The 14,572-nt window shown below is 44.8% G+C and overlaps 1 protein-coding gene across 5 annotated transcripts in view; it reads left to right on the top strand.

The window, feature by feature from the left end:
- foxp2 (forkhead box P2) overlaps nt 1–14,572 on the top strand; it is a 105,164-nt gene that overhangs the window by 38,987 nt on the left and 51,605 nt on the right. For 3 of the 5 annotated variants that reach the window (XM_080492020.1, XM_080492021.1, XM_080492019.1), the window contains one exon: nt 4,076–4,262. The exons of the other annotated variants lie outside the window; for them this stretch is intronic. In XM_080492020.1, the coding sequence (XP_080348146.1) occupies nt 4,086–4,262 (177 nt within the window). In that variant the 5' untranslated portion in view covers nt 4,076–4,085. The remainder of the gene's footprint in view (nt 1–4,075; nt 4,263–14,572) is intronic. 5 annotated transcript variants of the gene reach the window in all.

Consider the following 14,572-nt stretch of genomic DNA (forward strand, 5'->3'; position numbering starts at 1 on the left):
CAGACAGCTGTGTATTCCCACTAGATGGATGGCCAGTGTCATAGTGTGTGTTTACTGCACATGATAGAGCGGGAGACAGGCCAGGTAATGAGGCTACATTAAGGGCTTTTAGAGCTCGCAAACAAAGATGGAGGGCTGCTTCTTTCCCCTTTAATGATAGGTGTGTGTGTGTGCGCGCCCGTTTTGGTTTGTATGTGCAAACCTGGGGAGAGGGAGGGAGCGAACGAGCCAATGAATGGCTCAATATTCCTCGTACCTTTGTTGTGTCACTGCTCGGAAGAAAAAGAGGAAAAGAATTCTCCCAATGTCTGAGGCCAAATGTGCCATCAGGATCGTTTCTGGGATTCTATATCTGACGGGTGGATTTCTGCGTGTGACTTTTCAAGTGTAAATACTTGCTGAAGCCGGAGAGGAATAGCAAACCGTTGCACGGAACGACCAAACCTGGAGCTTCCTGAAAGCCGAAGCTCTGCAAATAGTCTTCCGTTGCCCCATCGGTCCATTGAGCCTCCGCTTTCATAGAAATGTTGGAGTCATTATTGATTGTTGATAACAGGAATTTAAGAGCGTGTAACCATATCTCCAGCTGTCAGTATCTTTACACCATGCCGCAACCTAAACGGCGAGGATCATTATCATTTTCTCTTCCCAAAGCTATACATCCACAGAGAATTACCAGCGTATTACCAGGTAATAACAGCCTTCCTCCCAGCTTCCGATCATGATAATAAGTGGTCTGGATTTCCCCCCTCATTGGAAGATTATGGTTTGAAGAAATGGCATCAAATAGCGGGTGCGTGGAAAATGCAGGACACCGGCAATTTCTGGATGTCAAACACACGTGCGGGCAAGCTGGCAGCCTCACTCATGCAGCGCTAAAGCCGCCCGCGCAGCCACAGATCACAACGAGGGCCCCCGGTTTGACGCTGTAGCCGGAGGTGGCGCGACTCCTTCCAACCCAGTTGGTTCAGGACAGGCTGGGCCAGGGTCAGGGCTGGTACTCCTCGGGGGGGGGGGAGGCACATATACACACAAATGTAGATGCAAGGCTCATATAGTCACACCCTCAGGTGCTGAGTATTGTCACTCTCCGTTTCTCTCTCTCTCTGGAGTTGTGTGTGTGTGTGTGTGTGTGTGTGTGTGTGTGTGTGTGTGTGTGTGTGTGTGTGTGTGTGTGTGTGTGTGTGTGTGTGTGTGTGTGTGTGTGTGTGTGTGTGTGTGTGTGTGTGTGTGTGTGTGTGTGTGTGTGTGTGTGTGTGTGTGTGTGTGTGTGTGTGTGTGTGTGTGTGACAGTTCCATCTCCCCCACAGTCAGATCCGCAGCTTGGTCGCCGGCTCATCATTGCAGCCTGGCTGTGTTTCTAATTGACATTCTAATTGGCAGATTTGAATGCCGCCTTTAGATGGCTAATTAATTTATCTCACCGCTGTCATTAAGGTTAAAGCACCATCTGATCTCTGCGAATATACTTTGCATATATCTGCATTATCATTATGTTGCAGCCCCAAATATTGCACCGATTTTATTTTGTGAGAAGATTATAGCAGTGAGATTAAGACGATTCTTTTTCCTTTGTGTGGTACATTGAAATTATTCAAAATGGCTTTTTAACCACTTTATGTTTTAATTCTTAATTTTTTTATTTTTTTTTTACTTTTTATACATAAGTAATTACATGTAAGCACATAGAGGTAAAAGAAAAATCAATGGTTTGTTAATATCAAAGTAGCAATTTCCACAGCAGTTTGCATTGCATTCACGTGTTATTAAAAACCCTTATTTCCTTGTGTCATATATCTTCAAGTTTTCTGAACATCCATCGCCGGTACAAGAAAGAAAGCTTGAAAAAAAAAAAGAAAGAAAGAAAGAAAGAGATCCAAGCTCCATTAGAATGTTCATAAAAACGTAGTAAAGGCAATCAGACAGTCTTTCTCTGAATATTTTAAACATTGAGCATGTAAAATTTATGCCTAATTTGAATACTTATTAGCCGGCTGATCTCGGCTGCAGCCTTGAGTTTCTTATGCTGAGATTCATCACCGGATTGGATGTCACATTGTGCCAGTCCCCCCCCCTCCACCCCTACCCCACCCCACCCAACTCCACCCTGCACAAAAACCACCACCTACTTTCTCCCTCCCTCGCTCGCGCGCTCTCTCTCTCTCGCTCTCTCTCTCTCTCTCTCTCTCTCTCTGTTTCTTTCTTCGTCACCCGCTCTCGCCCTCCACCTTTCTTTTTTGCCTCTCTGTCTTTTCTCCCCGAGCGCCTCTGTCTCCATCAGTAGTGAGCGGCTGCGGTGTTAAACAGGGGCCTGTTTGTTCACAAGCACGCCTCGTCCTGGCCTCTTCCCTATTTACTTGTGTCCCGGGCAGCTGTCGCCCTGCTCTGTGTAATAGCTCAGCCCTGTTTGTTCTCCCTGCCTAGATCCTGTTTATCCTGGCTGTGGACATCCTTTAAGGCCTGTCCCGTATCTGCCCCTCGTCAAACACACACACAAGCACACACACACACACAAACACAAGCGAAGGAAGTGTACACACTTCTATTAAAATGGTATTTACAGGCCAAAGAATACACACGGCACCCATGTGGGCTGGGCACACAAAAACACATTCATACGCGATCACAATCATCGCCCGTCCCTCTGCTGTTGCATGTGGATGTTCTGCGGTTATAGCTCGCTTCTAATGACAAGAAGGAGGAAAAAAAAAAAAAAAAGCTGCTACGGTATTTTGTGTTAAAATGCAAAGGTAGGATTTCAAATATTTTATGCTTTATAGATTTTTAAAGGCAAACCTCCCGTGTTGTGGTATTGATGGCAGTTCCAGCACTTTCTTTAATATTTAAAATCTATTTTCAAATTTTAGAAGTGTGACAAAATCCATGACGGTGCAGAGCGTTTCACACTCCCATTTGTTGGGTCTGAGTGTCTTTTTTTTTCCTTCTTCTTATTTCATTGTGAGATTGTGGACTGATGTTGGCGGGGCTCCTCTCCTGCCCCAGCACAAGAACAGAGCATTAAAAGCAGGGGATAATGATAAAACATTTATTACTGGAAAGAGAGGAGGTAATATGCATAATTTATGCTGTTTTTAGCACAATCATTAGTGATAGTCGCGATAGAATTTTCTCCCTTTCTTCTCTATATTCTTTTGCCTCCATCTTTCTCAATTCTAATACATGCTGACAGAATTAATTCACGTCTTTCTATTTATTTACAGTTGCTAAAATTTTGTTTTGTCTCATGATTCTCGCCCCACACATTTAATTGCCTCTCGTCGAGGACTGAGATGGTTGTCCCCCCCCACCCTAAATATATGAATATATAAGATTTCATTGAAGAAGGGGGGGAGACAACAATAAATGACGTTACGAGCATTCTTCCTCTATGGGAGCCTGCATGGCAGATTTTATTTAGCCTCAGCAAGGATGACAAACCCATTATACTGTTCATCACCAGCCTTGCACCATGTGATTTGGTGCCTCCTCTTCCTCCTCCTCTTCACCCCTCCACCACCAAATTTTAATTTTGCATGATTAGCTTTGCGTCATTAGGCAACTTCATTCACATGTGAAATGCACTTAAAAATCTGACAGCCTCAAGATGGCAAATATTTTAGGAGCGCCCATGGTTCTGTTTTTCTGTCTGTGGTGCCTGACTGTCCCGATGCAGATATTAGGGAATAAACAGATGCTTATTTGTTATTATGTTTTGTCCTACAATTGTATTTAATGACTTGACAGCAAAAATAGTGAAATACGAATAAATTCGCTTGCTCTGGCATATGTTTAAATGCAGTGGATAAAACACACGTTTGGGTCCCCTCCCCATTCCAAAAAGCACCAGGCCATGCATCTCTTTGTATTGCTTCATTTACACAATAAATGCATAATTGCTCCTCCTGCATCCCCTCCTTCTCCTCCTCACCCCCTCCCTCATCTTTAAATGCTTTAATTTGCAGAGGGGGGACTGAGGGCTTGATAATGGAAGCGTTAAAAAAAAAAAAAACAGGAGGGAAAAAGGGGGGAAATGTAACAAGAAGAGCCCTAACCGGTGCCTCTTAATCACTTCTAGGTTTTAAATCATGATGATGCAGGAGTCGGCCACAGAGACAATAAGCAACAGTTCAATGAGTCAAAATGGAATGAGCACCCTAAGCAGCAGCCAATTAGAGGCTGGCAGTAGAGATGGGAGATCAAGCGCTGGTGACACAAGCAGCGAAGTAAGCACAGTCGAGCTGCTGCATCTGCAACAACAGCAGGTAAGTTGTGTTTCTCCCCCCGTCTCGTCTCTCTGCCGCTCTCTCTCTCTCTCTCTCGCTCTCTCTCTCTCTCCCTCACTCTGTTTTCCCCCTCGCTCTCTCCCTGTGCTCTGCTGTGCTCTCCTCTCAGGCAAGCGCAGGGGTGTTCTACTTAGGCAGGAGGCACCATGCATTATTATGTTTTGTGTGTGTTTTTTAGCACGTGTAGCGGGGGAAAGAAGAGAGAAAAAAAAAACAACATTGTTTGCATAATGGGCTGTTTATGTTGTTGGTAAATTTTTGCGTCAGTTTGTTGTGCTGCCGGCATGTTTTCTGCTTGAAGCTGCTGCTTACAGAAGACTGTGAAAAGTGTTTCTGTTGTGACTGTTTTTCTTTTTTTCTTTTTCCTTTTTTCAAGCTGTTTACAGATTTTCTTCCTTTTTGTTACTTTTTATTTTGTGCGTTTATGGAGCAGTCATGTGAGGCCATGTGGAGAAGGGTGTGTGTGTGTGTGTGTGTGTGTGTGTGTGTGTGTGTGTGTGTGTGTGTGTGTGTGTGTGTGTGTGTGTGTGTGTGTGTGTGTGTGTGTGTGTGTGTGTGTACGGCAGGGAGAGAGGGACACAGCTCAAGGGAAAGTGTGTATTGGACTATCGTACGGACCACTGGTGTACGGGCAGCGTGTGTGTGTGTACATGTATGTGTATGTCATGGCAATGCTGTTTCCACCAGAGGGCCTCCTAACTCGGCACTAGTTGGAAGCGCTCTCACACACACTCTCTCAGACCCACCAGCGGCAGAGAAACCTTTGACCAGCACACTTTTGAAAGACTCATTTGCATGCAGCCTCTGTCTTACTTTCCTTCATCAGGGTAATTTTCCTCTAAATTTGTTTCTTTGTTTATTGTTTCAATTTCAATAGTCGATCAGGAACACCTAACTCTTGTTCTTGATGCCTGCAAATCCTTTCTCCCCCCCCAAAGCCGTATCTCATTGTGGTGACGCTCTTCATCTCAGTCGGACCAAGTTCGGCGGGGGGGTATGAATGAGCTGCGGGGGGGTGTTAGAGGTGGTGGTTGGGGGGCAGGAGTTGTGAAAGTCAGTCGCCAGCAGAGTAAAGGAGTCAAGTGTCTCTCGTGTCTTTTCACGGTGAATGATGGCTTTGACAGTTCGCCAAAAGAGCAGCGGGAGATTAGGTCAGAGGGCCATGCTGCGGGCTGGATCGGAGGGGGTGGGTGGGTGGTAGGGGGGCGGCAATGCCACGGGTTCGTAGCGATGCATGCTGTCCTTTCGGCACGATGGGAATTTTTGTGTGTGTGTGTGTGTGTGTGTTTTGGGAGGCAGCTGAAGCCCTGTGGTCAGTTTTGTTCAGGGCAGTGGCCATAGATGCCGACATGTTTTTGTGTGTGTGTGTGGGTGTGTGTGTGTGTGTGATAGCAATATTCAGTGTAGCAAAATGAAACGTATCCCAGAGGGCCCCCCCCCCTCCCCTCCTCCACCACCATCCTCACCCCATCTCAAACACACATCCTCCATCTAGAGCACAACCCCAGTGGTGGTCCTGCTGGTGGCTGCAGTGGCAGCATGGCCTAAAACCCGATTTATCATCGGTCTGCCATCCTCCTTTTACACACACACACACAGACACCGAACACACACACACACACACACACACACACACACACACACACACACACACACACACACACACACACACACACACACACACACTCGTGTGATTGGGGTCAATTCTCTCCCTCTCACAGTCATCGCTCTCCTACATTTGACGGTGTTGGGTAGAGAACTACCTTTTATCTGCGTCAATAGTCTCGGCAGATAGAAGGTAGGATAGGAAAAAAGATGGAAGGCAAGATGAAAAAGATACACGGAACATTGAAGTTGAAGTAGAGAGAATTCACAGGACTAGTTTGTTGGGTAGAATTGTTTTGAGTAGAAATGTTTTGAGCTTTTAAAATTAAATCATTGTTTCACATTATATAGGAGTAGATAGAGATTTAAGTGAATGTAAATGTAACTGAAGCCTTTTGAGAAAAAGATGTGTATCTTTTGTAAATTATTTTTGAAGCTGGTATAATAATAAATTCATTAAAAAGCCCACAGAAGTAGGGGTAAGCATAAAGTGTCTAGTTAAGTGTCTGAGATGGACGTTGGACTGAGAGCCAGGGCGGTGGGTGCGTGGGGCTGGGGCGCCACATGACAGTGTCCCTGTAAAGAGGCCAGCCCGAGCCTTCTCCCAGCCCAGAGACAGACACATTGAAATGAGCAGTCCAGCTAACAGGTCTCTGGAGACTTTTTAAAACGGGGCCCTGTGCTGTTAACTTCACACACACTTCCTGTGGCACGCTGCATCTCTTTCGAAAAGGAACGGCGCCGTTCAAGAAAGGAGAGTGAGACTTTCTTTAACTCCATCTGTTAATGCTAAACCCTAGTGTGTATCCGAGAGCAGGCGGGCGATTGTAGAGTTGAAAATAAATTCAGTAACAGTGTACGGTCACATATGCACGCATTCATCTACGCTTGCACTTTTCTTGCACCCATGTGCTACTAAAATGTAATTCCTGCCCACCGCCGCTCCGAGTCCATTTTGAAGGAAGGCTGTTGGGTGTAATTTTCCTCCCATATTTGGAATGACATTGAGTGGTCCGGTGGGTATAGATGCTGCAGTCTCTCATCACGCTGCTGGGGGGATGATTAATAATAAGCACTGATGAATTCTCCACTGTCCCTATGGGTTCTGCCATTACCCAGCAGCTCTAAAATACCACCTGCAGCAATAATTAGAAAAGCGGCATCTTAAGGTCTCGTCACCTTAGACTCGGCCAAAGGCTTTTGAAACAGATGAAGTCTAGGTTATATACTATTCAAATATTTTTTTTTTTCAGTTTTCTTCTTAAAATGCACATATTCGGCTCATCTTAAGTTGGCTGCTGCTGTTCTTCTTCGCGAATTTGCATAATTTTAGACCCCCTTTTTATGCAGGTCATTATGCGATAGCCCCACACTCCCATTTCCACATATCTTGAATGATTGTCACAATTAAATATCCAGTCCCTAATTCCTGTCAGGGTTTCATCACCCCATTCCCAAGGTTGTCTAAATAGACCTAATTTGATTTGAGATCACAGATTAGATACCCACTGTATCTGATTGCAATTTGCCAGCTGCAGATATGTATCAGAGCAAATGATGAATGTTACACAGTCCTAATTACTATGCAAAATGATCACTATAAAAGCTCTCTTGTTTAAAAAAAAAAGAAAAAAGTGCTGAGCTCATTTCCTAATCAATTGGACATTGGGCATAGTCAGAATTATGTTTTAATACCATATGCTGGTATGTATGTACATGGAAGCCATGCATTGATCTTTGGATCTATACCATAATGTTCCATAATGAGCCTGTTAGTTGATTACAGTGGTCTGTAGACTTAATCCTGCCAGGGTTATCAGTGGGATTGATGAGCCAATACTCAGAACCGCTGCCCCCTCTAAATGGGCTCGTGACTGTAGGAAGTATATTGATATTCAGAGTAAGATGGAGGCCTTGGCTAATGTATTATAGTCGAGTAAGTCGTTTTAACCAAAGACCTCTGGGTGGCTGTGGGGACAAGCCTCTGCTTCTACAACCTACCACTTATGTGGAATACTCAGACATTCAATTCAGACCTTATTATTCTTTCAGGATTAAATATTAATGTCAGCTTTGTCATACAGCCAATCTATGCCTCAGCTTTCTTTTTGAATTTCAGTAAAATGGGGGGGGGGTTTGTGTTTGTAGGACAAATATTTATTGACTTTAGCATAAGAAAATGCAGCTTACAAGCGACGGAGGCAGAGGTCTCTGTGTTGGTAAACTGGTTGGGTATGCATCCAAGTGTTTTCCTCAGGCGCATGATGCAGCAAAATGCAAACTATCCAACCCCATTTAAATGACTGCAGCATTTTGACATAAATTACAATAAGTGCGCCAAGGTGCCATCTTTACTTCTAGGCTACCCCCCCCCCCCCCCCCCCCCCCCCACCCCACCCAAGCGCTATGCAGTGGTCCAACTTGAGAGTGACAGCAATTAACCTGCCTTCCGAGCTGTTTAGCTGGAGGAAAGAGACGGGATGAGAAATCTGACAGCAAGTGATGGGTAGTATTTAAGGTTTAGGGGCAAATGAAAATTCTCCCCAAAATGAAAGTCATTAGGAGGAAAGTTACCCCACAGACAAAGGACAAAATGACAGTGTGCGTGCGTGTGTGTGTGCGTGCGTGCGCGCACACTTATTTGACTGACATATGAGTTGCTTCCCTCTTATAACAAGTCAAGTTTGTTGTTCAGTGTACACTGGGTAAATAGAGACTCTCTGTAAAATCCTGACACATAGTTTTCACCTCCCGTCACTTCCCACAAACAAGCCTCAAGCATCTTTCAGTCGCTGCCCTTCACCTGCCTCTTCCTGTCTCTTCCTACCATATTTGAGAGGCTACACACACTCGCATACACACACACACATACCTAAGATGCAAATCTGGGCTTTGCCCTTGAGCATAATTTAAAGGCCTAATCACCCAGACTGTCCCTTTGGATGGAATGGGGAAAGAGGGAGGGAGGATGGTGTCTCTCATTTGCACTCTTACACAAAGAAGCTCATTAGGTTTATCTTTCAGGCCTGAGATTGCCCCACTCAACTGTGTAAATAAGACACTGGCCCTGGCCTGATGCATCAATCACCTCTCAGGACAGGAGAAAGGCCTCCGCTGAAATATGAACGATTTCATAAAGGAGCCTTTTGTTACCCATCATCGTCTGTGTGAAGATAAGGTTTCCCTGTAAAGGCAGGAGACGCATTAGGAAAGCAGCGTGTGCTGTATGTCTTTGTAGAAATTATTTCCCCTTTCAGTGACTGAGAGCTCTTCACCGGCAATCCTTGTGTCTGACTTATTTACAATGAAAGCCATCCTTCTTTTTATTTCAAGCCCGGCTATCAGCAGACAGTCCCGGCAGAATAGTACATACAGGCCTGTGACATATAGGCCTGTAGTTTCCCCTCCTGTGATGACACTAAAGATATAGGATGTGAATGACAGCATAGCTACTGTTTGCTCACGCTTCCCCAGACAAAACACAGTATTATTCTATTATCTAGTCACCACCTCTTCCTCCTACTCTGCCTCAGTCTCCTCTTACCTGCCTTCCCCCCACCCTCTAGTCTCTTCTTCGTATTCTTCGGCTGCTTGAAACCTGGCCTGTCCATCTATGTTTAAGACACATTACATGTGGCCTTCTGGAATTTACAGTGGCGCTCTCCCAGTAACTCCATTTCGCACAGGCGTCCCTCGAGAGCATGGCGAAATGTCAAGCTGCAAGGCTTGAAAGAGAGACGAGGAGAAAGGGGCAGAGCGAGCGAGCGATGGGGGAACTGAGAGGAGATGCTTAGAGAGAGAAAGCGAGAGTGAAAACTGCTGGAAATAAACACTTACAGGCATCTTATCTTACAGCTGTTGGCGAGGGTAGAATAGGTTGCACGTCAGAGGTTTAAGAAAGTATGAAAAAAAAAAAAAAAAACTCAGCACCACTTCAGTTTATTTTTTGGTCATAAAATCAATTACAAATTAAAACAGAAGCCATCCGCTTAACTGTTTTCTTAAAAATAAAATGGCAATAGAGCCGAAATCCTGTTTTTTGGACTTGCTTAAACAGTTGACCTGACACGTTTGATCTGTTTCTTCTCTTCTTTTTATTTTTTTTTCTTCCCTCTTCCTTGTGCAGTGGCCCAGTGATAAATGGCCTGGCCAGGGTTAACCACCTCCGTGTAAATAAGAGGCAACCATTCAGCAGCACATACTGTGGCCAATAGTCTCACAGTCTTTAGCTAACCTAGCACAGGGCAGGATCAATGGCCACTTCACAACTCATTTCCTTTTACGCCTCCCTAACTGCCCCAGTCCAGCTCTGGGAAAATAAATGGCGCTGGATCTATAAGTCCACTCACACAAGCACAAACACATATACAGCCACGCGTACACACTCGTACAAACTCACACGCCGAACACTTGCGTTCACCATGAAGGGACTGAGCAATTGCTTCAAGCTCAATACCCTCCACAATAATTTATTTGCAAACAGGCTCTGGCGGTGAATGCTGCATCATCTTCCCGTGGCCTCACAATCGAAAACAGGCATTCTGTCATTGTTTGTTGCCACTCCCCTGTCGTCGGCTTAAACTGCGTACCAGCCGTTAATGTGGCGGGGTGGAGTGTTACTGTCACACACATCCTGAATAGGTACGTGTAAACGCCTGTGTTTTTCTTCTAATGTGGAGTTAAGAGGAGGATGAAGCAAACACGTGTGTTGGTAGCGGGAGAGGGGGCCATGCTTTCCTCATGCATACAAGGTAACGCATTGCTGCCTGCTTTTTCAGCAACCCCCCCCCCGTCTCAAAAAAAAAAAAAATAGGCAAGTGGCTTACAGTCATTTGATAGGCCACGACACCGCTATCCATTTAACAGAGCTTAAAAATCCTACATATGCATATGCCGGGGTGTCTTAAGCTGACAACCAAAAGACAGGATTTGCTAGAAGGCAGCTTTGGAGTGTTGTGAATTTAACAAGCATGTCTAGTATTACAGTTCCTCTCTGCTTTAGTCATGAATAGTAACAAATCAGACTCTGAAACGCATGCCCGGTGGTTTGTTGTGTATATACCCCCCTCCCACCTCCCCTCGTCTAACTAATATTAAAATGACTTCAAATCTGGTTAAGAAGATGACGAGCAAGAAGAAGTAGCATCTTTAATGTCACTGGTGTGATATTTTCCTCTAATGCAGCCAGAATCTCTAACAGATTCCAGGTATCATCACAGCTTTTCTTTTCCTTTTTTTGGGGGGGGGTGTTGCACGTGCAAGTACTCTCTGCTGTTCCGATTACCTTCATCCCTGACCCATTTTTTTGAATATATAAATGGCTTCATCCTTTTCCCAAGTTGTTTGTAGTTGTAACACCACCAGCCTGTAGAAAAGAGGGGCTTCTTTCCGCGTTGCCTCTAAACACTGTATACATATGTAACAGACCTAGCCAGGCTCTCAGCCTCTCTCCTCTTCAGATTTTCATACAAATGCAGTAAATAAGCCCAGGCCATGGGGAATTGAACGCTCCAAACAGACGCCCCGACTGACGTGTCACTTAGCACTGGCTTTGGCTCTCTTCAGGGCAGGGTTTAGTTCTAAAGCCGCTGTGTTTCACCGTGTATCCAACCAGGTCGCTTCCTTCCCTTTGCTGTGGACTGTCATTCCCGAAATTATTTGCTCTCTTTGTAAAGTTGGCAAATATAATGAGCGGTTGGGCGTCTGGAGAGGGTCCCTTGGGAGAGGCGACTGAACCAGTGTTTGGAAGCACGATGTACTCCAGCTTGTAGCTATTGATGAAAGTCACACTAAGAACCCACCGCAACAGGGATAGACAGGCCCGCCCCCTTTCCAGCCCGAAACAGCCTGCCATTCCTCATCAAGACCTAACCACTGCTTATTTACCCACACTGGGGACTTAACTCGCACGAATTGATCAGCGATAGCACTGGAAAGCTGCTTGTTCCACCCCGATAAAAATGATGCCCATGAGCATATGCAGAACATGCTTTGTGGGCTCAGCGCGATACTTCAAGCTTGAGTAGGCACTAAGCTGATATTGGTTTCACGCTTGAGTCCATAGTGCAAAAATCTTCCAATGGAAACCCACAGATTTGATTGTTTCTGCATATGCATTTATCAAAAGTTTACATGATAAATATACATTAGTCGGGTGGCTTGGCCATGCGTGGTATTGTTTCTGCGATACTATTCTTCATGCATTCCCGTTCACCTGTTTGGACTTCATCATCCAATTCACCGTGAACCTGATAATTCTAATTTGCACAAAACTTCAAATGGATTGAGAGGAGGGTTTGGTTTTTTTTTTTGTTTTTTTTGTGCTGTTAGTCTTCTTAGACTTCTTAGAATACTTATTTTTTTTTTAATGGGAGAAAATTCCTCTCAGAATCACCAAAAAGGGAAGGCTTTTTTCTTTATTTATATTTTGCACTGTCATGTAATCTACACTCAAAAAGTTGAAGTCACTCACTGTGTGCAAAGAACCCCCATATGCCTTTAGGCTTCTGACTTAATTTTGTAATGCTTCTCTCGCAGTCCTAAATTACACGTCATTTATCTTTCAAGCAAATTTCAAGCATAGGTTTTATTTTTTTAATAACCTCTGTAATTGTTCTGTCCTTGTATGGAGTGCCATGAAGGGAGTGATCATGCTTTTGGCGCATTTATCAAAGCACAAGAGAGAGAGAGAAGAGAAAAAAAAAATAAAATCAGAAAGGAGGCCCCTTCTCTCACATAGTCGGACTAAGTGTGCGACAGAGTGATAAATTTTCTTGTTAGGAGAAATTACATCCACTAACTTGAGCTACTTCAGCATGAAATTGAAAAAGAAGCATTTCTTGTGAATTTCCATTCTTGATTCAATGAAAGATGTAGATTAGCCTTTTGGAAACGGGCGAGTGCGAGAATGAAACTAAAGGAGTATGATTCTGCTCACGCTGGCTTGTTCTCAGAAGCGTGATATAGGATGCTGTTGGAAAGTCTTTGTTTATGGAAGTAAAGCTCAGTCAGGCTGGTGGCGGATTAAATGAGAAAAGTGTTTAACATCTCTTTCTTTTTCCTTTCTGTGTGTGTGTGTGTGTGTGTGTGTGTGTGTGTGTGTGTGTGTGTGTGTGTGTGTGTGTGTGTGTGTGTGTGTGTGTGTGTGTGTGTGTGTGTGTGTGTGTGTGTGTGTGTGTGTGTGTGTGTGTGTGTGTGTGTGTGTGTGTGTGTGTGTGTGTGTGTGTGTGTGTGTGTGTGTGTGTGTGTGTGTGTGTGCTTTATGTATTCAAGCTCAAACCACATGCATTTTTACCTTTCTTTATCCTTTTCCTTTTTCCACCTTACCCAAGTCACACTCTGTGCTCATGATAGCTTCTTCTCACCCCCTTTACCTCACTTTTCACACACACACACACACACACACATTCACCAAAGCCAGGTTCAGTCTAGTACGGGGCAGGTGGAGGGCGAATGCTGATTGATAGACGCTGGGTGTCAGAGTGGAAGGCAGATAACTATATCTTCTGCTGCTCACTTAAAGGTCAAACACACATCGCTGTAATTGGAATATTCACAAGACAACCACCAAGGTACAATGCAGAGTGCGGAGGGAAGAAAGAGAGAAGGAGGCGCACAGGAAGAGATAGGTGTTACATAAGCAAAGAGATTGGAGAGGAGAAGGTGGGGGGGGGGGGGGGGGGTGATCCATTGCCCTTGCACGGGCAGATGCAGTGGCTATTTATTGAGTTGATCTTTAGGGGAAGTGAGGCATTCATTGAAAGATGCATCACCCACAATGGAGGGCAATTCTCACCGGAGAAGCTTGGGGATAATAGTAAGACAAAGGAGCCCCATAAACTGTTTAATGGCTGTTAAAAGTGTCCTGATTCGCTCTATAGATGCAGGGTGGAAAATTATAAGACTGGATAAACAAAACAAAATGGAATAGTTGATCTATTTACGAGTAAGGTTTGCTCTCCTGCAACTAAGGTCAGGGTGTTCTCTGTCATCGACCACCCCGAAGAAGAGGGTAACACTTACACTGAACACTTAACCTGAGCTCTGCAGGACGAGACAGACAGACACTCGTACTATTGACCCGCAACAGCCGAGTCCCCAAGACAGGGTCCAACACAGATGCACTCAGCCCCCTTAAAGGCTAGGGTTGCTTATGTCAATGCATGTCTACACAAAAACGAGTCGGGCATTCAAAATGACATCAGCCTCCCTTTTTTTTTTAAACCAGAATGAAACGGCCACTTGGCAGTTTCCACATTTCCCATGTTGACTGTTTTTGGTTTGCTTTGAGCCAGTATGTGCTGTGCACCTGTGTCAGTGGAAGTTAAAAGCGCTTAAATGCAGTTTGCCTACCCAGGATGCAGCAGTGGAGATGAGCTGGGGTTTACCCGACCTTTTTGTTTGCCACTACGGCCCAGGTCTTTGTTTGTGCATGTGTTCTTTATGTACAGTGCTTGCACGCACACATTTGTGTCAACACATTCATCTTTTCGGCGGCATCTACTGGTATCGGCATCTTGCACAGCAGCTGCTTGTTCTCCGGTGCCGCAATCAGATTGCTCGTCGCCTCTGGCCATTTTTTTTTTTTTTTTTGGTGGGGAACAGTAGCTTTTTACTAAGGCCTTGTCAACAAAGACACACACAAGCTCCTTAGAACAGAATTATTTTGTCTGATGCTCTGACAA

The sequence above is a fragment of the Lipophrys pholis genome, assembly GCF_963383615.2.
Source record: "Lipophrys pholis genome assembly, chromosome: 22".
NCBI classification, from domain to species: Eukaryota; Metazoa; Chordata; class Actinopteri; order Blenniiformes; family Blenniidae; genus Lipophrys; species Lipophrys pholis.